The sequence below is a fragment of the Felis catus genome, chromosome A2 (assembly GCF_018350175.1).
Source record: "Felis catus isolate Fca126 chromosome A2, F.catus_Fca126_mat1.0, whole genome shotgun sequence".
Classification (NCBI taxonomy): Eukaryota; Metazoa; Chordata; class Mammalia; order Carnivora; family Felidae; genus Felis; species Felis catus.
In genome coordinates this window covers 56,186,442-56,210,163 of record NC_058369.1, presented here as the reverse complement: position 1 = coordinate 56,210,163, position 23,722 = coordinate 56,186,442, and the positions used below count along the sequence as shown (strand labels likewise).

The window sequence follows — 23,722 nt, the reverse complement described above, 5'->3', positions numbered from 1 at the left end:
TTCGGGCCTCGGCTTCTCTTTGAAGAGCAGTCTTTTGTCCTGCCACTGACCTGTTGTACCTCCTGGTTTGGGGAAGGACTGTGGCTGTGGGAGTCGGCAAAACGGGAGGGCCTTACCATGATGGTGTGCCCTGTGATGACGGAGCATAAGGTAGGCTGAGGGCAAAATACAGGCGGGTACTGCACCCCTCCCGCCCCCCTGGTTGGAATATGTTTGATAACCCCAGACAGTCCTGGCTACCCAAGAAGAAAGGAAAGGGGTTTAAGTGCTTGCCATGGTGATGTGTGGAAAGTAAGGCCAGTGGAAAAGAAATCCCCTTACTGCCTACAGCCCGTTGACAAGTCCTTGAAACAGGCAGAGTGGCCTCCCTGTGGGAGCTCAGCTGCCCCGAGGATGACATTTTGGTGGGGGACAAAAGAGAACCTTAGCTTCACATGATCCCAACCTCGAGGATCCTCGAGGATCCTTCCTTCGAGGAAGTCTGCTTCCTTTCTCTCAAGTCCCCCAAGATAGAAGCTGGCAATCATCCTGCAAGCTTCTACTTTTCTCTTTTCCTCCTTTACTCTCATTTCAGGGGCTTTTCGGGGAGTGTGGTCTTACTGGAACACTCTCCTGTCGATTGAGCAGGCTGCCACCCTCTAGCCCCGGCCACTCTGTGAGGAGGAGAGCGCCTGCCCTTTGGCTGCAAGTTGGTACCCTGGCCGGGATGGTAATGAGATCCAGAAACTTGATGTCCTGTCTTCACTCCTGTCCTTAGACAACGTTGTCTGCGTAGGGCATGGGACAGCCACCTAAGCCACGAAGCCTAAGACTCCCAAGTGAGGTTTCCTCGTCAGGGGTCTAAGGCGATCCCCTCCACAACTCTGGACTAGCCACCTCTGGCCGCAACAGCTCCACTGGGAGACAGCGGGAACCAGTACCTGAGTGAATTAAAACCCAACTGGGGACCGTTCCCTAGGGGAGTTGCTTGTGAAGACTCTATGGGTGGGACTGTCACTTGGACCATGATGGATTTCCACCTGTGCTGCTTTCTGTCAATGTCCTCTACTAACTACTACTGAAATTACAAAACTGGGCAATTGATTCCCCCTTGTGAAACTTTTCTAGTGTTGTGTTTTCCGTGGGTTACAAACGGCAGGTTCTTCAAGAACCTGGAGCCTGGCCTCTGTGGCATGCTCTTCAAAGACCAGGGAATCAGGACATGACCATCAGGGCCCTTTTCAGGCACGGCCTTCCGGGTAAGGTATTCGGTCCATTCGCCAGGCACCCGTCTGCAGTCTAGAATGCAACGGGGAAGTGGGGGGACGCTAGCATCCCTCCTTCAAGAGCCCTCAGTCGGCCAGTTGGCAGTCATGGAGATTTTATTCGAGGGACGCCTCAGGGAGCGTTGACACCAGGAAGCTCTGACATACCGTGTGCATGGGGTGCCACCCAGGAGTCGGGGGCATGGTCAGCGGCAACGGAGCCTCTCTCTCTTTCCTTTCGACTTTTCTCTCTGGGAGGAGCACGGGGGCTTCTCCTCAGTCTCCAAAGATTCTGCCTTGGGATGCCTTTGTAACCCACTGGCAACAACTGGGCTTGCAAAATGCAGAGAGGACTGATCCTGTAACACTGTGTGGCCTTAGTAAACAGACAGAGGTACCCACCTCCAGGCCTTCATGCTACCCGGACCCTGGGGCCCCTTGGGGAACGTGCTCAGGAACCAGGTCAGGAAACTCCCTCCTGATATACCGGATGATAATTGTCTCAACAGGCCTCCTTCCTCCTAAGAGAACCCAGGTTAGGGGAGGAAACACAGGCCATCCCTGACAAAGGGGACGCGGACTCTTTCTCTCTGTTCCTCCTCCTACTAGATGTGAGGGCTTCTCCCTCATTTATTTCCCGGCTTCACAGCTATGATTAGAGCCACGTGTGCTTAGTCTTCCTTGGGACGGGGACTTGAAGGAATATTCCCGAGCAGCTGCTAAAACTCCATTTGTTTCCCCCTCTTCTCTGGCCTGACCCAGATCGCCCATTTCCACTTTGGGGGAACAGAAAACATGGCATCTGTGCCTCTGACAGAGCTGATGAGGTTGGAACCAGGAAATTGTCCTTGTCTGCCTTCTGCTGGCACCTCACCTCTTCTGCCTTCCCCTCCCCCTCCTCCTGTTTCTGCACCACCTTGGGGGTGGCCTGAGTACCCGGTTCCTATCCCATCCTCAGTGCCTCGGGCACCGCCGGCTCCTTCTCCTACCCTCCAGGTCAAGGAGCCCAGAGCACCCCTGGGACCACCCGCCCCAGATCCCCCTCCCCCCCACTGGCATCCCGGGAGAACAAACGGATTTTCTTTTTTTAAGTGGACGCAGGTGAAACAATCCAGTGTTGAAACTCACCTAAGTTTGGCGGACCTGTCTTTAGACTTATCAGCATTAAATAGAAAACGTTTTTTCTACCAAGGTTTACCAAAGGTCAGAGAAGCTCATTTTATCTCGGTTGCAATTTGTTAGCACAAAGATGACTTAAAATAATGGTTAGTTGTGCCTGGTTCAAAGTTGTCACAGGTTAGGATAGCTTTCAAAGTCTTTGCTAACATGAAACTTTCAGGTTTCATTGTTGCTGTTTTTTTTTTTTTTAACATTTATGCATTTTTGAAAGAGAGCAAACGGGAGAGGGCTAGAGAGAGAGGGAGACACAGAGTCCGAAGCAGGCTCCGGGCTCCAAGCTGTCAGCACAGAGCCTGACGTGAGGCTCGAACTCACAGACCGGGAGGTCATGCCCTGAGCCGAAGTCCGATGCTCAACCCACTGAGACACCCAGGCGCCTCAGTAACCTGAAACTTTAAAGTTTTCTTTCAAGTCTGCATGACGAAGAAGATGAAGTTCATTGGACATCTAGGTTTTTTTTTTTCCAAATAGGACCGAGCGCTCAAGCACTGATTCCTAAACATAAGGTTTGTCTGCTTTGGAAACAAGGTTCTTTTTCTCAGTTGTCTGTCAGGAGAACCAAAGCTTTCTAAAGCTTTCTAAAGATCAGGTCTTTGATGACCTCAAGTGAAAACGTGTCCTTGGTAAAGGAGCTAGGCTTTGCTAACAGCTCTATGATGCTACACGTTTGCCTGTAGAGTCTCTCATTGCCACCTTCAACCTTGGTTGAATAAAGTTGTAAGGTTTGTAATGACCTGCAATCCTATTTGGGACAGGCTTCATAACCTTCTAAGGTTTTAGCAGACTTTCCCAAGATTTCAATTGTAAATGAAGTCTTTCTGACCAGGTAGGCCTTTTCATTTGGTATGTTAAGTTACTCAGAAAAGCTCTATCAAATGATGGTAAACCTTGGGCTGTACTGCTCGGGTAAATGTTGCAACTACCCCCACTCTACACTCAAATCCTAAAGTCTTCAGTGTTTTGGCATAAGGTCCTCACTTGATAGTCTGACTATTGAAGTGTTATGTGTCGCAGAAATAACTGAGTTTCCTCGTCAGCTGCATCCTTAAGGACCTCTCGATTCGGAAAAAGGGCTCTGTGGACAAACACGGGTATTTGATGTCTTTAAGATGAACATGAAAACGGGTAAGAATGTCCAGAATTCAGAATTAAAAAGCCGCAATCAAACTGAACAAGAGTTGGGAACGTGGGACTGAACGAACTGAGGAAGATCAGAGTTTTGGGACTCTTGTCAGAGACACTGCTGGTTCTCTGTTTGCTCTTTCTGGTGAAGGAAACTTCCTCTTAAGATAGCTGTGATCTACGGAAATGTCATCAAGCATTCCTTTGTGAGCGGAAGCGTTTATCTTTTCTCTCTACCTAAACCCTCTGACATTCACACCCTCCCAGTGAGTATCCTTTCTCTCGTGACAATCGTACTCATTTGCGTAAGTCCTTGGAACAGGACACCATTGGAAATACTGGTTATTTTTACCAAGGCTTTGACTGGGACGTCCTATTTGAGAGCCATGCACAGACTCAGAGGTGTGAGCGTGTAGCTCCAAGGGACCAAGGTTGACTTTGGGAAACATGGAGCCATACAGCCCCTTGAAATGTTGACCCGATACCTTGCTTCCAGAGTTCCCAGTAGCCTCCCCAGGTGAGTCAAGAATGTCACTTCCTGGCAGGTGCAGGAACCTCAGGATATCTCGGGGACCTCGTGAAGAGGAATTCGCCCAATTCCACAGATATTGCAGGCCTGTCTGACGGAAGTAACTGGCTTGGCTTCTGGCCCGGAGAGGCTACAAAAAGTTCAGTCTGGAGATTCCTGATAAAAGGTTCCGGCAGAGCAGACTTGAAAAGATCCTTATGATCCATCACTATTCTTGCTGAACTTATGGAAACAATTGGGCCAAGGTTGTTAAAGCTGGACTTGTCCTACGAGTGAATTAGTCTCGATTTGGCCATCCCTGGAAATGAGGGTTTTTACAGAGACAAACTATGTTTCAAGAACACATCGTTAGGGATGGTAAATCCTAGTTATGATTGTCTTTAAAAGTTTGTTGTTTGCCTAAGCTAGACAACTCGAGGTAAACTTTGTCACAGAGGCACAGGTATGGACAATCTTCTTGCTTGTTATTCTGCGGGAATAATAACCCCATGGGTATATGATTTAAACGACTGGAAGATGGGATGGATTCACCTATCAATAGACAAAGAGGCTAGTGGTTTATTCATCCGTCACTTGAGGCTGGGTTAATTCATAAATCTCTAAGCATGCAAACATGTCCCTCCTAAACCTGATCTGACAGTTACTAGAAACCTACCCCATAGAAACCCAAAAGACCTGGTTTATTCAAAGGATGGAAAGTCGAATACAACAGGGGATTTGACTCCAAAATAAAAGGGCTGCGGTCAAGTTACAGGGGCATTTTTCACGGGCTCCCGTATCTAAATGAAACCTGTACCCCCTTTCGCAGGAAATCCATGAGCACACGAATGTGCCTTCTCCTTCCTGTGAACCTGTGGAACACTTGTTCACACCTCTTATGATGATGGCAACTTTCTTTTTCATTCTCTTTCCCCAAGTTCTACTAACAAGTCCTTCTTACAATGGGCCATTCAAAAGGACCACCACAGACATCTGAGGTACAAATCAGAAAGACCAACCTCATTCCTGCTGCCTCTTCCCACTCTCCTCTGAGGATGCTTCCCGCCCGACGTCTAATATCTCACTGGCAGCACTGGGAAACACTAAGTTTGTGATTTGCTCTAACCAGTCACCCCTGTTTTTCTCGGTTCCAGAAGAGTACCTCTGATTAATTAGCTGATTGCTTACTGAACCAAACAGAGTCTACAGGATGGCTGTACATACATCACTTGTTACACAGTTAAGGACTTAAATGACTCTCAACATACCATTATAGTGTTAAATACGAACATAACTCGAATGCAGAAAACAGCTCTAGAAAATAGAACGGCATATGTGCTAACTGCTGCACAAGGTGTAACTTATACTCTCATCAAAACAAAATGCTGTGTGTACATTCCAGATGACCACAGAAACATTTCTGGATTTCTCACTGACATGAGTACTCCAACTTGGCACTTTAAACAATCCCTTTCCTGTAATGATTGGTTAAACTCCTGGACTGGAGGAGGTGCGTCAGCTACCAAAGGACTTCCATTTGGGCTGATCTTTCTAGTGGTTCTCATTCTGTTCTGCTTTTTCTCCCATGTCTCTCTGCCTGGCACCAAGACTCCATCACTGCAATCACTTCAAGCCAACACACGATCCTTTTTACTCAAGGAGGTTCATACACATTGCCCACGGTGGATTCAGCTGCCTCTGCCTTTTATAACTCCCCTCTATGTTCCCTGACTGACCCATATTGACCGAGATAGGTAGGGACAACTCTACGCCCTTGCTCAGCAGGAAGAAGCTACAGAAGATGAGACCTTCCACCTGCAGCAACCCTAAAGATTCCAGGGCCAAAACTGCTCAGGGGGCAGGGGGATATGATGAGGGAGCATAAGGCAGGCTCAGGGCAAAATCCAGGCTGGCACCGTCCCTCCCAGGTGGAATGTGTGTGTTAGTCCTTGGACACTCCTGGCTCCCCAAGAACAAAGGAAAGGGGTTTAAATGCTTGCCGTGGTCATGTGGGAAACTAAGGCAAATGAAAACGTAAATTCCCTTACTGCCTGCAGCCCATTGACAAGTCCTTGAAACAGGCAGAGTGGCCTCCCTGTGGGAGCTCAGCTGCCTGACAGGATGACATTTTGGTGGGGGAAAAAGAGAACCTTAGCTTCACATGATCCCAACCTCAAGGACCCTGCAAATCTACTTCATCTCAACCCCCGCAACATATATGCTGGCAATCATCCTCCACGCTTATGGCCTGCCCAGATCCATCTAAAGGGTCTTATGGCTGAGGTTTCATTAAACGGCAAGAAATGGCATTTTCCTGGCCACAGCTAGCCCCTCAAGGTCCTGGAACCTTGAGGAGTAAGTCTCCAAGGAATTCTGGCTGTCTCCCTAACCCCCTCCCAACCTGAGGGTATATAATGAGCTAACCGTCACGACACCAGTGCAGCTCTCCCTGCCCATGGACCTGTCCCCGTGCTTTAATAAAATCACCTTTTTGCACCAAAGACTTCTTCACGAATTCTTCCTTGGCCATCGGCTCCAGACCCACGAACCCCCCATCACTCCAACACTTCACCACCTCCACCTTGTGCTTCCTACAACTCCAAATCCAGCAGGTCACTATCCCACTGACACTCCTCCAGCCTGGGAAGCTGTTCTGGTCCCACCCGTCGCCCTGGCCAATCTCCTGTGCCATGTCCCCGGGCTTCCTGGAGCTCAGCATCGTTCCCTGCACTTAAAACGCAGGGACGGGGCTCCTGGGTGGGCCTCAGTGGCTCAAGCGTCCCACTCTTGGTCCCCACCATCTGTTTTGTGAGCTGGAGCCCCGCGTCGGGCTCCGAGCTGATAGCACAGAGTAGACTTGGGATTCTCTCTCTGTCCCTCCCCCACTCGCACTGTCCCTTCTGTTTCAAAACAAACATTTAAGTCCCTTTAAAGTTAAAAAACAAAATAAAATAAAGGCACGGACACGTGGCTCTCTTATGGCTCTCATTTATTTGCAGTTTTTTGGGGTTCTATTTTATTGTGTTTTTTGAATAATTTTTTGAATTTACCAAGAGTTTTGAGAACCCGATTTTTTGGCTCTAGGGACATCCTCCCTGGCTGCCTGTGTTCACTGCTGGTGTCGGAGTTTGTGGCTGGTGAGTTGCATCTGGGCCCGCTGATCGTGGTCCCTATGCTGGTCCCTTCGGAGGTCAGACTACTCTGCTCTGAGGACAGGCCTGTGCTGGAACAGGTTGCGATGGAGCTCCAGCAGCGGACTGTGGTTGGTGTGCTGATCTTGGGCTGGATGGTTGTCAACGTGTACCACAGGTTTTCACTCCCCAGGGACATGAAAATCCAAGCACTGTGTTCCCTGTTTTCCATATTTCGTTCCGCTTCCCAGAAGACTTCCCCCTCAAACGGCTCAAACCCGGTGGCCAAGCAGTACCAAACCACCCCCAGGCTCCAAGCGTTTGCGGAAGGGGTGTGCTCCCTTTGCTGCAGGAAGAGTCGCGGGGCAGAATAAGGGGGGCTGTCCCAGAAAGTGTGGAGTTTGTAGCCAGCAAACCGGATGCTCAGTCCAACCCCCGTGTGTTTTACCTTCAGCTTCTTGTCAAAAAGCAGTGTCTCCAGCTTCTGATCCCCGCCGATCATACCTTGTTGGTGGCAGTACTCCACAACCGATAACAGCTGGCAGAATTTGTCTGGAACCTCCTCCGTCACTTGGCCATGGTGCGTAAAATCGTCACACAGCTTGTCTCTGCTTACATATTTTGAAAGGAGGACTAACGATTTCTTCCTGTTGATCACCTTGAGTGACTTGACAACACTTGGGTGACTTGAGGTCTTCATATTCTGGGCTTCACGACAAAGTCCCTGGAGGCCAGCGGGGTCCTCCTGGGTTTTCCTGATGAACTTCACATCAGACTGCTTCCCGGTTAGGATGTACTGGGTCAGCTTCATCGTGGGGACGCTGCCCTCACTGGTGGTCTCGGGGATCTCGTAAATACAGACGTCCTCCTCACCAGCGGTAATGGCCTTACGCCCCTGAAGGATGGTGACCTACTAACTATACTAACGCTAAATAATGCTAATTACACGGACTATGCTAACCAACAATACCAACCTACAAAATTTGCCAATACTAACAATACTATGCTTATGAACTATACTAACAATATGAACTATACTAACAATATGAACTATACTAACTGTACTAAAACGCTAACACAAAAAAAAACAAATGAAAAACCACACGCGCACACACACACTCACACACACACACACACACACACACACACACACAAAGAAAATGAAGGGAGGAAACGAAGAAAAATTGAGAAAAAGAAAAACTAAAAAAGGAGAAAAAAAGAAAAAAGTAAAAACAGAAAAAGGGAAAAAAAATTGGGAGAGAAAAGGAGTAGAGAAAAAAGAAAAATGAAAATAAAAAAATAAACAAAATGAAAAAAAGAGAAGTCAAAATCAAACTAGCTAGGGTCAAAGGCCGACAGGTCACCAAAGCTTCCTGGGCTGTAAAGACCAAACACCCAGCCGAGCCAGGGTCTTATATAGGCAGGTCTTGCCATGACTTCACAATGTGAAGGCACATGTGAGGGCACAGCAAGAAATGGGCCAATTATGTGATCATGGCTGGGGATGTCTGAGACCACAGTGGTTTCCTCACTTTTTATTCCCAAAACCCCTTTACTCAACAACAACAAAAAGACCCCCAATGGGCGTTTTGTTTGTTTGTGTGGGCTTTTCAAGATTGATATTTACTTTGTTAGAAATCAAAATCTATAAGATGGTTCAGTGGCCTTTCACTTCAAGTTTAGAAAACTGTAATTTTGGCTTATATAGACCTCATAATGTCTACACGTAAAATACCCAGTTCCTGGTCTCAAAATGGTGCTACAACATATAAGGAAATGTTGTGTTGTGTACAACACGATAAGGCTCATTATTAACATCTATAAAGCTCAGAAGAAGATTGCTTTTCATCATATTTTCACTGATAAGGTTGTGAGGAGATTTCTCATCAGAAACCTTGGAGGCTAGAAGGCATGGGTTGATGTGTTTAAAGCACTGAAGGAAAAAAGGTGTCAACCAAGAATCCTACATTTGGGAAAACTGTCCTTCAAAAATGAGGAAGAAATGAAGACATTCCCAGATCAACCAAAGCTGAAAGCCTTGCCCTGATGACTAGACCGGCCCTGCAGTGAAGGGGGTCCTTCAGGTTGAAATGAAAGGGCACTGAACAAGTAACTCGAAGCCTTCTGAAGAGATAATCTCCGGTAAAGGTAAACAGACAGACAATTATGAACGCTAGTACTGTTATGACTTTGGTCTGTAGCTCTACTTTTTGTTCTCTATGTTAAGAGACTGATATATTTAAAAACCTAATTATTCATCTATGCTTTTGGACACAAGATGCATAAAGATGTGATTTTGTGACATTAACAACTGACAGAAGGTGGGGTCAGGGCTTTAAAGTAGCTGAGTTTTCATGTGTTATTGAGGTTAAGCTGGTATAAATTGACACTACAATGTTGTAACTTTAGGATGTTAAAAGCAATCCCATGGTAACCACACACAACCACACACACACACACACACACACACACACACACACACAGACACACACGCCACAGAACATACACAAAAGGAAATGAGAAGGGAATTAAAATGTTTCACTACAAAAAAAATCAACTAAATGCAAAAGAAGATAGTCATGCAGAAAATTTGAGACAGAAAGCAATTAAGGCATATAGAAAACAAAGAGCAAACCACAGAAGGAATTCCTTCCTTATCAGTAATGACTTTAAATGTAAGCAGATTAAACAGATTAGTGAAATGGATAAAAACATAGGATCCAACTCTCTGTTACCTACAAGGGACTCAGATCCAAAGACACAAAAAAGGTGAACGTGAAAGGAAGGAAAAAGATAATCCATGCAAATGCAGCCAAAAGAAAGGGTGGAGTGGCTGTAATAATACCAGACAGAACAGACGTTAAATCAGAAAATGTTACAAGAGACAAAGAAGGACATTTTATATGAATTAAGAGGTTCAGTACAGCAAGAAGAAAAGATGATAAACATTTACACACATAATGAGAGGCCATTATCGACAGAACTGAAGGGAAAAATAGTTCTATAATAATCGTTGGAGCCTTCCATATCCCACTGTCAATAATGGACAGGACAACCAGACAGAAGGTGAGTAAGGACACAGAGGATTTGAAGAACACCATAGCCCAGCCAGATCTAACAGACGGGCACGGGACCCCACCCAACAATAACGGCACGCGGGACCTTCTCTGAGACAGTCTTTGCATTAGGTCACGAGTTAAGTCTCAGTAGATTTTACAAGATAGATATCATACAAAGTATCTTTTCCAACCACAAGAAGATGAAGTCAGAAATGGGTAACAGAAGGAAGAGTGGAAAATTTAAAAAGCTGTGAAAACTGAAAACACACTCTCAAAGAACCAATGTGTCGAAGAAGAAATCACAGTGGAATGCGAACATACGTAGAGGTGAAGGGAAATGAAACGCGTCAAAACTCCTGGAAAACAACAAAGCAGTGGCGAGGGGGAAATTTATAGCTGTAAACGCTCACAGTAAACATCAAGACAGATCTTAAATCAACACCATAGACGTGCAACTTAAGAAACTAGAAAAAGCCAAAGGTAGCAAAGGGAAGGACATAATAAAGATTAGAGCGGAGATAAATGAAACAGAGGCTAGAAAAACGAAAGAGATAATCAATGGACCCAAGAGCTGGTCCTTTGAAAACACCAAACTGCTAGCCGGATTGCCGGTGGAGGCAGAGAAGACTCAATGACTGCATTGCCACTGACTCCTTACAGATGTAGAAAGGGTTAGAGTGCTATCAACAAGTGTATTCCAGCTAATTGGAGAATCCAGATACAATGGACCAATTTCTAGACCTAGAAAACCTACCAAGACTAAATCACAAAGAAAGAGAAAATCGGAAGAGATTCGTACATAACTAGGGAGGAGCCTGAGGCTGTAATCGAAGATCACTTGACCAAAAAAGCCCCGGATCTGACAGCCTCACTGGTGAATTCTACCAAACATTGGAAGAATTGACACCAATCTTCTCAAACTCTTCCAAAAAATTCAGGAAAGAACACTTCCTAACTAATTCTATCCGGCCGGCATTGCTTTGATGCACCCTAAATATCTCTGGGCCACCTTCCAGACAGTCACCAGAGGAGTTTTCTAAAATATCCAGCCAGATGAGTTATTTTCTCAGCGACAAAAGAGACCTTTCTCTGGTCTGTGGAAAGAGAGGACCAGCAGTGTCTCCAGAATCAGGCTGAACATCTATGGACCTCTTCTGAGAGCCTCCGTCCACAACGGATGGGCCACACCGCAGACTGGACACAGCTGAAGCGGGGCAGGGGGTGGGGTGGGGAGGGGAAAATTCACGGAGGTAACCTGGGCTTCAATTGGTCTGTCAGCTGCTTTGACTGCTTTGGGCATCTTTGAATACAACAAGCCATGCCCTCGTTGGACACTGGGAAAGGACAATCTATCTGCACATCCAGCCCTATGGGCTGGAGTCTCCCAAACGAGGCCATCGTTTGTTTTGGCAACTCTGCTCCACCACAACATTCATCAGACTCCTGAGAAAGACGACCGATGAAGGGATCCATAAATGGTAAGACCATCTCGCACTTAGCTGTGTTTTGTAAAAGGGAGATATTAGGAAACTGGGCCTTTAAGGTTTTGCTTGCACCCTGTTTGTGGAATGGTACGTGTGTCTATGTATGTTGTAAATGTGAGATAGTTTCTCTACCTCCGGGTGGTGGTTGTGAAAATTAATTTGTAAAAGTGCTCTACTTAGCTGGTTTGAAGGCGAGTGCTTGTAAGAACTGGGTGTTCTAGGGGCGCCTGGGTGGCTCGGTCGGTTAAGCGTCTGACTTCAGCCCAGGTCATGATCTTGTGGTCTGTGGGTTCGAGCCCCACGTAGGGCTCTGTGCTGAGGGCTCAGAGCCTGGAGCGTGCTTGAGATTCTGTGTCTCCCTCTCTCTCTAATCCTCCCCCATTCACGCGCTGTCTCTGTCTGTCTCTCTCTCTCTCTCAAAAGTAAATAAACATTAAAAAAATTAAAAGAAAAAAGAACTGGGCATTCTAAAACTCAGGAAGATAGAAACTAACCCCAGGTGTCTTTCAAGTTCAAGTGATCTTGGAAGATATTTGGTTCGAAAGCTAATGTAACGATGTTTGTTCAGTTAAAATGGACATAAGTCTTTAGAATTGCCAACATTAAATGTGATAGTTTCACTCTGCTTGTGTTTACTGTAAGTCAAACCAGCTGTTGGCGTTGTGACTGTCACAAAATGTGATGGAAAAGAGAAAGACGTTAGAGCCCTGTCCAATGGCTTCTGAAGCTTTACGGGCAAGCGAAGGACAGACAGACAGATGTAAATAATTTTAACAAATGTAATTAAGGCTACTTGACCAAATAAGGGAAAAAATTCTGTATTTAGTGAAAGTGAGACTGGTTATTCAAAGAGGGAAAACTTGGGGTACCTGGGTGGCTCAGTCTGTTGAGCATCCCGCTCCTGACCTCTGCGCAAGTCATAATCCCAGAGTTGTGGGATTGAGCCCCCTGTCAGGCTCCAAGTGGAGCCTGCTTGAGATTCTCTCTGTGTGTGTCTCTCTGTGTCTCTCTCTCCCCCCCTCCCCCGCTTGTGCTCTCTCTCTCTCTCTCAAACAAAATTTAAAAAAAAACAAAGAGGGGAAAACGTAGGACAAAATCTGAAGGAATGCGAAAGGGAACATTGCAGAAGGTTTGCGAGAAGGGAATCTTTCGAAAGAAATGCTATGCATGGTCGGGGCCGAGATTCTGGAGTTTCGCATGTAAGAAACAAGTTTATGAGGGCAGCGATCGACCCCCGGGGAAGAGAAGGGGGAGGCAGAGAACGATGTCAGGCAGAAGTTGAGCAGTGACACTTCAACGGAAGCCTTAGCCGACTCTCTGAGCCGTCCCGAAAGTTGGACTGCCCTTCGGAAGCATCCAAACTTAGGTGGAAGGGGCTGGCTCTTCGTAAGCGTCTTTGGATGTGACCACCTGGGCAGCGGGCAATGCCCTTGGCAAGGCCGCTGCCTACAGTCACGGTGATCCCTGATGATGTCTGAGCGTCGAAGGCTGTAGGCAGCATTGCTATGGCTGGGAGACCTGGGTTCCTGCCGGACATTCTGGTCAGCGCATCCCAACACCCGCCACAAGAACTCAGACCCATGCAGTGCCCTGGATGTCCTTGTCCAAATAAGTATGTATCAACGTGGGAGGTGACACGGAGGAAGAAAGAAGGGACTGCATATCTTTTTAAAAATTCATCTTGTTGCAACGAATGAGTTTTAATATCCAAAGTACAGCAGTATAAGACTGGAATTTGGGTTTTCTCGCTGTTCATGTGACAGAGGCTTCTTAGATGATGGGTCTAAATTATCAACAGAGGTTTTTCTTTATCTTTAAGCTGCCTAGAAAAACAAAGTTTCTATGTCTTGTCTCTGTTAGGTCTTTGCTTACTTAAGAAAGTTGAATCTGCTCAGTGTTAAGAGAGCTAAGGTTTGCTCACAGCTCCATTTACCTTGCTGTCTGCATTTACCTTGAGAATCTCTTCTTGCCATCCCGGCTAAATAAGTATCCTGTTTTGTAGTGATCTGTAATCCTATTTAGGCACGTGTTTTGAAACCTTCTGGTATTTCACCAACTTCCAAAAACCCAGCTTGTGAATGGAAGTCTTTTTGACGAATTAGGCTTATTCCCTGGTGTGTCAAATGACATGGGAGGCATCATCAAATAAGCGATGAGGAACCTTCTTAGGCTTTGTTGTATGGGTGATTGCTCTAAGTGTCCTAGAGATTTTATAAGATTCCCAAGGGTTTGATATGTCCTGGTATAGCGTCATCGCTTGTACTACTAACCACTGAAGTAGCGTGTGTCACAGAATCTCCTTGCCAGCTGCACTGCATTGACAAATACAGCTCTCTGATCCCTTCAGGATCATAAAGCTAAGCTTAGTAAGAATTCCCAGAACTAATGGGGAAACTGCTTTCAAACAGACCCTTGTGTAAACATTGCTGGTCCTCTAATGTTTGCTCTTCTAAATTTAAGTCTGCCTATGACATTTGGCAGACGTTTGGTAAATAATTTCTTCATACACAGATAGGAAACATTTATCCCTTTCTCCCTACCTGGTACCACCAGAATTCAAAACTCTCAGGGAGTATTCTCCTACTTTCACGGCAGTGTATTTATTTGCAGAAGTTCGATACGAATCCGTTCTCCTTGCAACAGGACGCCACTGGAAACATTGGTCATGTTGCCAAGGCTTTGACTGGAATGTCATAGTTGAGGGAGATATGCCTAGACTCAGCTACAATCAGAGAGCTTTAAGGAACTAATTAAGGTTGACTTTGCCGAGCCAATGAAGCCCCTTGGAAAACTGGCCTCGTACCTTGCTTACAAAGTTTCCAGCAGCCCTACCAGGTGAATAAGGAAGGTCGTCACTTCCTGGCAGGTGCAGGAACCTCAGGGTATTTGGGGGATCTCGAGAAGAGAGGGAGCCACCCACACCTATAGGTATGGCAGGCAAAGGCTGATGGCCAGGATTTGGCTTGGCTTCTTTAGCCTGACAAGGCTGTTAAAAGTTCAATCTGACATTCCTTACGAAAAGTTCCAGCGAAGCAGATTGAAAAAACCCAACACCTATATGACCAATCACCGTTGTGATGGCGCTTGTGTAAACAGGCCCAGCTTCAACTGGACAATTTCACAAACAAACGTGTCCTAATCTGGCTCTCTTTGGCGGAGATGAGGGTGGTTTCAGAGAGAGAGATTGTTCCAGTAACACACCTGTGAAAATGTAAGATCATGGTTCCGATGAGCCGTCTTGGAGGCTTCGTTGGTTGTCTATACACCTGGGCTGGGTCCTGACTTCTTCTGGTTTCCTTGAATATCTGACCCTGACTCTCCAAACTAAGGTTTCCAGTTTTCTCCCACCGTGTTGACTGGAAGCCCTGAGAACGAACACTGCTTTTCCCTGAAGCCCCGCAAACCGAAGCCAGACCCGCCGAGGTACACGTGAGAGAAAAGTGGCCCGGTGATCTAAGGGCCACTCAGAAAGATCACCAGAGACACACGGAGAGCTGAACAAGCTGATCGCAGCCATCCCGACTGGACAAGCTGCCATCGGAGCATCCAGACGTGGACGTGTTCACGGATGGGGACAGTGTCACGGGTCAAAGACAAGCAAGAGCTGGGTGCAGTGGTGACCCATCAGCTACCGTCCGCTGCGGAAGACGCCACAAAGTGGACCGACTGCCCAAGGGAACCATGCTGGCAGCCCGTCAAAGACTCCAAGACCCTCTGGAAGAGCTCTCGTGCCAAAGATAGACTTAACTACATATCAACCCCAACGTCCCTTGGAGGACCAAAGAGGAGTTAAGTAAGGAGTGGGGGTTTGGACACCGTGCTGGCCTTGACACCGGCTGGAAATAGAAGGAATCCTTACCCTAGAGCATCTGATGAAAGAAATAATTAGCCACATTCCTCGAAGCACCCGTTATGGGAAAGATGCCCCTCTCCAGTGGATCCAGAAGTATACTGCGGGCTCCGATTTCAGCGAAATGCTACAAAAGGCAACGCTTGTGCTAAAAACAACCCTAAGACTGGGTGCCCACAAGTTCTCAAGGGTATACAACTGAGACGCCCCAAACCTGGGGAAGACCGGCACGCAGCCTTTCCCAGAATGCAAAGAACAATGGGAAATTCTCGGGGTTTCCTTGTATCTGCAGACACCTTTATCAACGGGGTTGAGGTTCCTCCCTGCTGTTCAGAGAAGGCCTCGGGAGTGGTCAAAATGCTTTGAAGCGAGATCATTTCTAGGTTTGGACTGCCGCTAATAATTCAGAGTGACAATGGAGTGACAACCACAGCGTCCAAGGCCTTGGGCATTCAGTGGAAATCACACGCTTCCTGGAGACACCGAGAGAGTGGAAAAAGGGAAAAAAATGAACTTTGGCAAAGCTCTGCCAAGAAACCCACTTCACTTGGGAACAACCCATGCCATCTGCCCTGCTTTGGGAAAGAGTGGTCCCTAGAAGAGGGCTTGGTTTAAGCCCCTGTGGAATGTCATATGCAAGACTTTCTATGTTCTTTCGTGACCTAGGAGTCGCTGGCGGGGCTCCCACCAGCGATTTGGATACTATCAGGTACATCCAGGGCCTGCGTTTGCTTCCGGCAGGCTGATGTACCTCACAGATGTGTCTTCACACTGCCTGAATCCCTTGGTGACATCCAAAGGTGTCACTAAAGATGTCACTAAAGACCTGAAGAGCGAGAGCCCAGAGGACCAGCTCCAGCCTCACTGGACACGTCAGACCCTGCGAGGTGCCGTTGACCCCCCCACTCCCCCGAGACTACAGGGAATTGAGCCGTGGATTCACACGTGAATGACAAGAATCCACAGGTTCCCTACACCTGTCAGCAGGGAGGAGGTCGAAAGGGACCCGGCTCAGACCAGTGAGCCTCTGCCGGACCTGAACCTCCGACGCGGGGGAACTGGTCCAAGGGAATCAAGCCAGGAGTACAACATGCTACCTGTTGTTCTCCAGTACCCCTAAAACCCTAGACACAACATGGTACAGGAACTATTGACCAAAGTACAAAAATCCCAGTAATGCAGGACATTCCTTTCCACCCCAAAGTTTCCCCTTGTCTAAACCCAGTCTCCACCCCACCTCAGCAGGAAGTAACAGCCGCGGCTGGGTCGTGGTCCCAATACCCACAAGAATGAGGACGGATCAAAAGACCCTGGGGACTGAAAAGGGTAAACAAAAGGCTAGCAGCCGCAACTATGTACCCTGACCTTTTTCCTTCGCCACTAAGTACCCCTGACTCTCCTCCTCTAGGGAGGTGGATGTGAGGCTCGCCCTCCTGCCTCTGGAATAAACTCTTGCTTTGCTTTATACCCCGTGTCTCAGTGATGGTCTTTATGCGCATCAGGCAGATGAACTCGGGTCCACGACATACGGCAGGCACTCAGTAAAGACCGCTGAACCCACGTGGACTCTGACGCTTGGAGAGTTCAGTGTCTGGTCCGTGGTGACACAGGGTAGGACGAGGAGAAGGGTTTGATTTCAGAACTGTAGTGCCTCTACTCCCATCCACAGTGCTAAGAAGTTTCTGCTCTCCTCCCAAGGCCACCTGCTCAGCCCTCGGCACGCACAGCACCTCCGTGGCCCCGGCCCCTGTCCCTGCTTTGGAGCCAGCTCCCCATTCCGACCTGGAGGTGACAGACAGCTCAGCCCTGTTTACCCAGCTCCACCAACATCCCAGCCTCATCTGCCAACTGGCAATTTTCATACCACCTCGCACACAAAATAAATCGCACGCTCCCATTTTGGGTTTGGGGGGAGAAAAGGCCCAGTCAGTTAATTACAAAGGCTGCCTCGCCTTGGCACGGGGTGGTGGGAGACGTTCACAGGAAAACGGATTAATTTGGACTCATTGCTTTCCCTTCCACGCCCTCATTCCAATGAAGACAACACTTGTAACCAAGCCCACCTTCTCCAGAAGCAGCCCCCACACTCCCCAAATAAGCAGTCCTCAGGTTTCACTGGCTGGCTGCTCAGGGTCCCGAGAAGCTTGCTGGGACCTCTGGAAAATGCCAGTCAGGGTTTTTGGATTCTTGTGCCAGGGGTGGGGGGTGGGGGGATCTACGGGAACTGCTTGGTTCGGTGTTTCTGAGCTCACACTGGTGAGCTGGGCACAGCCGAATACTGGACGCTGGCCTGCTTGGACAGAGGCTGGGTGTCCAGGCTGCCTGCTGGAATCACGCGGGAAGGGGGCAAAATTCAGAGTCTCGGGCCCCGCCCCCCGACCCTACCGAGTCAGACACGTCAAGGACAGGGCCTGGAAATCTGTACCTTCCACAGGCACCAAGGACAGGACCTGGAAAGGCTTTGGGTGGGAAGTCTCAGATCTGCATTTGAAAGCCGTGTTGTCTAGGGAAGCTGTTCAGCATTTCTCTACCCCAGTCTCCCAGAGCTCAAACACTGGGGCGCACCATAACCCTCTTGAACGGGTGGGGTTGGTTGTACAGGTGCGGTGAGGCCCCGACCCATGGCGGACATCATTACGTGGTACTGATTCCTATCAGTGAACATGACTGAGTTTGTTTCAAGGGGTTGATGAGAAGCAAAAGGTGATGCTTTGGTGCTGCGGAAAGTCCTTGTGCCTTAACTACAGCATCAGCACTGGCCCCGGGCCCTCCACGCAGCTAATCATTCCTTCAGACTCCAAACTCTGCATCACTCTTCTTGTCCCACCTCCCCCCGCCACCCCCACCCCGAACCCCCTGAAACCAGTAAATCATTATCATTAGAAGGTTCAAAGTTGGGAGCCTGCACAGGCTCCTTCGGAATGGAGTGAAAACCAGACGCACACCCCCCGGGAACAAGGGAGCCAAGTCCTAGATCTGCAACATGGTCAAAACCGAGTCGTTTCGTTTGTGGAAAATGAATACATCTGAGTTTGCACCTGTCTCGCCCGGGGGGAAAAGTAGCGCGCGCGCCATCGCAAACGGGCGTCTCCTGGCAAAACCCGTTCCCTGCTGCTCGGGGAGGCTCAGACTGCCAGAAAGGCTGTAGCTCCCGTCCTCTGGGTGGAAAGAAAAAACCCTCACCAAGCAGGGACCCCAGGGTAGGGGTGGGGTAATGAGGGTCTCTCAGGGTTCATTTCCTTAACATTTAGCAAAGATCATCCGCTCTTGGTGTCCATCCAGACCTTGGCCAGTATAATGAAAGCCAGACATCACCTTTTCTGAGTTCAGACATGGCCCCTTCTGCCCCCTGTGTTTGGTGTTTGTTGTGGAAGGGGGGATGAAGCAGGGGAGAGGAAGGGGTCTCCACTGAGCAGGGCAGATGGTCCACTTATTTTTCCCTTCCAGTTGACAGCCTGAAAATATTTATGAGTTCCGAATCCAATTAAGCAAACATTAATTTGCACCAGTTCTGTGGGCAAGGCATTGTGCCCAGGGTGCCCGGCGAGACCAAGGTGAATTCATTCCACTACGGCCCGGCCTGTTGGGGCCTGCCCTGTGCTCTGTGCTCTGTGCTCTTTGCCGGGAGACAACCCAGGGCTTCATGCAGGCTCCTTACTCTGCCTGGGGCTAAGTGTTCAAGTCACTAGGACAGAAATCAAAGTGAACATGGATATCAGAAGCAAGCACAAGAAGCCAAAGAGGGCAAGCAGGGCCAGGGCACTTCAGCCATGACCCCCCTCAAAGCTTCAGTGGGGCCACGGCTTGAGGTTCTCACAGAGGTGTGGGTCTGCTGAACACAGGGGGCACAGGAAACAGCACTAGTCCCACAGACAACCTGGAAGACAGGCAGGGAACCCATGGACGCACCTGGAACCAGAGGGAAGCACCGCTGGGCAGCCGCGCAAGGTCCCCCGGGGGGACAGGAGCAGGAAACTGGGCCGCACACGAGAGAGGCGGCCGGCTCACGGGGCCTCAGTGAGAGCCACAGCTAGAGAGTGTTGGGCAAAGGGGCTCCATGGAGGGCGAAGCAGGGAGGGTCACAGTCAGACTTGACTTTAGACCAGTCCTTCTGGTGGGCGGGCCCCTGGGGGAACACTCAGCAGAAGATCAGGCTCCCTTTAGGAAGGGACCTCATGGTCCTTCTTCCCTGGGAAACAGATTTTGCAGCTGTCTGGGGGTAGTGACCTGAATCGTGAAGAGTGGGTCAGATCTGAACCGTCTGGGGGGCTTCCTGGCCTGTGCCCCTGTGTCTACCTGTGCTGAGCAGAGGGTGTGACATGTGACCAAGGTCTGACCCCCGCCGTGACAGCTCCCTGGGGGCAAAACACGTGCCTGGCATAGGATAGAGACTCAGTCAACGCCTGACCCCAGCATCCTAAAGTCCCAGCAAGGCCTCCTACCACGACTCCTATGGGTGTCTGGGGCTGTCCCCGAGAGTCGGCACAGCAGAGTAGAAGTCGTTATGGGGTTGGGTTTTTGAGCCTCAGAAAAATCTCAGATGCAGCCTTCTCTGCCTGGACTCACATCAGTTTTCTTCCCTGCCTGGCTCCTCACCTCTAGGAGTCCTGCTGACAACCAGTTGGCTCCAGCTGGGGACATAGGTTCCAGTCTCCATACGGTCCCCACTCCCGCCCCAGCCCCGGGCCCCATTCCGAGGCCATTCCTTATTCTCTCACCAAGCAGGTCCTTGGTGTTCCTGTCCCCCCCACTGAAATGTCTTTCCCACCCTTCCTCGGAGCAGAGAACTGCCCTCCTGCTTCACCTGGCCTGCAAAATCAGGTTCCTGACAGCCCACCGCAGGGAACCCTGAGGCAGGGGGTGGGTGGGGTTGGGCAGGGCCAAACGGCCACCCTACACACAACTTACAGGTGAAAGCCCACTGGTCTCAGGAGATCTCGGTGAAGAGTGCCCCGTCATCAGCCACGAACACCTTCTGGGGGAGTGTATCAGACAGAGCAGGGAGGGCTCAGATCCTGGGGCTGAAGGCACCTCTCCTTCCTATTCCCCCTGTGAATCCCGTCCAATGTCTGTGCATACCCCAGGAACGGGATGCTCACTACCCCTCAGCAACCCTCCCTGTCCTCAGATAGCTCTTCATTTTTTTTTAATGTTTTTTTTTTATTTAATCTTGAGAGAGAGAAAGAACATGAGCGAGGGAGGGGCAGAGCAAGAGAGGGACACAGAATCCGAAGTAGGCTCCAGGCTCCGAGACGTCAGCACAGGGCCTGACGCGGGGCTCGAACTCACAACTGCAAGATCATGACCTGAGACGAAGTCAGATGCTCAACTGACTGAGCCACCCAGGCGCCCCGGTAAATCTTCATTTTTAACAAGTTTTCTGGACAGGTAATACATGTTGCATGGTTCCGAGCTCAAGCGACAGCACAGTGCACACTACGAGGAGGCTCACAGCCACTCTTATCTCTGCCTGCCCGGCTCCTTACCCCAAGGGATCATTTGAACAGCTGTTCGGGTCTCCTGCCATTGCTTATGCATGCAAACGTGATAAGCAAGAAACCACATTCTTCCATGCAACTTTTCTTACCCCAAATGTAACGTGAGATACATGCTCTCCCGCACCTTGCTTTGCTCAGGAAACGGCGCACCTGGGGCCTTTCCCCATCAGTCCATGGAGGGCACCTTCCCTTTGCCCTCACGGCTGCACATATTCAGAGGGGCCATGGCTCCAGAATGCCCAGCTGCCCCTCCTCCCGCATCTCCTGGCCTGGGCCATTCTCCGTCTCTCAGGGCATCTCCTCTCCCCTCTCAGGCCCGGGGGCCACCTGGCCCTCACCCCATCCGTAGCCTCTGTATGACACTCCTCCATCCCCTCACCCTGCGTGTGCCTCTGCTTCCTGCTGGGGCCCTGCCGGACCCAGGGCCTATAGACCCAGCCCTCCCAGTGCCCCCTATTCTGCCTCCCTGGCTTGGGACCACCACTCACGTGTCCCGGGTTGCGCCCAAGCCGAGTGCGCGGGTACACACTAGGGCCTCGCCATGCTGATTCCTGGAGCCTCCCCACGATGCAGCCTACCTGTCACCCATCTGCACTTCTCTCTCCGTAGGCTGCCCAGAGGACCCCACCCAAGCCCGAAACTCCTAGCTCCAGGCTCAGGATGCACAATTTGCGTTGTGCCCAGTCACGGAGCGATTTCAGAAATCTGAAATCTGCTGCCAGTGGGGCTGGGCGTCCCTGTGGCCCTTAAATTGCCTCCATGCTCCTCCTCTCCTCCCCCACCCTCATCACCAGCCCGCTGTCTCCCATCCCTCATGGCCGTCCTGGTCCCCCAACTCAAGCCTTGAGACCTGCCTGGCCCCAGCCCCCTGGGCTGAGGCAGTAGCACCCTGGGATTCTGGTTCCTAGCTGCCCCTCCCTTCATCCAGTCAGGAGCCCCAGCTGTGACCCAACTCCATGCCGATCCCCCCCCCCCCCCCACTGGTGGGGGTGAGGAGAGGCAGGTGTCTCAACTGCAGGCATCGTGTTCTCCACGGGCCATGGAGACACCGCATCGTTCAAGGCTGCTAGGAGCCCGCCCCTCCACCAAACAGCCCAGAGATTTGCCCCGTCTGGCCCCAGGGACTGCCTGAGCTGAGAAGCTTCTGGTCATAGATATGTCACAGCCTAGGACACCGCCGCTGCCCTTGAGGGGATGGAACTACCACCAAGCCAGGTGACCCCCCACGAAGGTCACTCTAGAACCGAGTAAGCCTGCACAGAAAACCGGTGCTCTCTCTCCAGGACACCAAGCCAGCAGACGGCAGGGCCACGGTCCTCAGGTGGCGGGCCAGGGCCAGGAGCAGCAAGGGAGCAGGGCTCTGACCCGGTGCGACCTCATCACAGAGACACCAAAGCGCAAGGTTTCATTGAAGCCACCCGCTCCCAGGACCCAGACGCACAAGCAGAGGCCGATGACACACATACCTGACATTCCGGGAGCTCTCACCTTCAGACCTGCAATGAGAGAGAACACAAACTTAGGATGCGAGTACCTTCCACTATGGGAGGTCCACTGGAGCACATGAGCTGTGGGGACATGTGAGGTCCCCAGCTCCCCTGCGATCCCTTCTCCAGTCTCAGCAGACTGTCCCCAGGCCCAGCCCCCAAGGTGTCACATTGCTGGTCTTCTGACCTGGAATCCCACCCTGAAAGCCACGTCCTCCCAGAAGTTGGGCAGCAACCCCAGAGGGGGGTTCCAGAACTCTGTGCCCTGGGCCCTGTGAGGCCGCAACGGAAGGAAAGAGTGAGTGGGGTGGTGTAGCTGGCCTCACTGCATCCTCTACTTGGTATTTCCAGCATCTCTCCCCACTGCCGGCTCTATTTTCAAGGACCCAGAAATCAATTACACCACTTTACGAAGGAGACAAGCCTGAATGTCAAGAAACTGGACAATTAGATCCTATCGCGCATACTTGAACTTTCAACGGAGACTGTGAAATACCCGGCAGCCAAATACAAGACAGCGATGCCTTGCTGCTCTGTAAACCAAAGGAAAGGGGCTTGGGGATTAAAATGCATGCAGCTAAAGGCTTAAAGCCACAGCTGGGTTTCCTGAGTCTGAAGGAGCAAAGGGCTGTGAGCAAGCACATTTGGGAAGCTAATCCCTGGACGTCCCCAATTGGATTTTATTGCCGGCGAGTTACAGAAATAAAAACACACTTAACTCAAAGTCTTTTTTGTACTTTTTTTTCTTCTGCAAATTGCCTTTTTCAGTAATTGTGCAGACTAACTGCATCACCCCATGAGCACTCAAGCCCAGGGGACAGCTCCTCCCACAGAGCCACCCTCGCTGGTCTTAGGAGAGCACCCCGTGCCCTTTCCTATGTCTGCTGTGTCAATGACAGATTTTACCCCGGTTGTCTTTCAAGCTAACTGACAGCCCAGCCCAGGAAAGTTTCTCCAGGATGCCCTACAGGATCTTAAACACCAACTGTCCGCTGTCTGGAAGGCTCTGGTTGTCCCCAGCTCTCACGGCAGCTACGCAACGCAGGCCAATGCCACTGGCCACTTCTGGGCTCAGCCAGTGCAAAACCGGAAATAAAGGTCAATGATGATGATGATGAGAGACGCCCCTTACTCAGCCTTTACTAGGTGCCAAGCCCAGA

At 49.8% G+C, this 23,722-nt stretch overlaps 2 protein-coding genes across 9 annotated transcripts in view; both read right to left on the bottom strand.

Moving 5' to 3' along the window:
- Positions 1-23,722, bottom strand: part of IQSEC1 (IQ motif and Sec7 domain ArfGEF 1) — a 689,800-nt gene that overhangs the window by 534,265 nt on the left and 131,813 nt on the right. For all 8 annotated transcript variants that reach the window (XM_045053194.1, XM_045053196.1, XM_023250063.2 and 5 more), the window contains exon 2: positions 22,542-22,571. The gene's annotated coding sequence lies outside the window, so the exon portion shown is untranslated. The remainder of the gene's footprint in view (positions 1-22,541; positions 22,572-23,722) is intronic.
- LOC123384134 (MAP/microtubule affinity-regulating kinase 3-like) lies at positions 7,026-8,298 on the bottom strand. The gene is made up of 2 exons (XM_045053208.1): positions 7,633-8,298; positions 7,026-7,530 (listed from the first exon to the last, which is right to left on the bottom strand). Exons 1-2 carry the CDS (start codon positions 7,993-7,995, stop codon positions 7,039-7,041), a joined length of 855 nt encoding a protein of 284 aa, XP_044909143.1. The 5' UTR covers positions 7,996-8,298; the 3' UTR covers positions 7,026-7,038.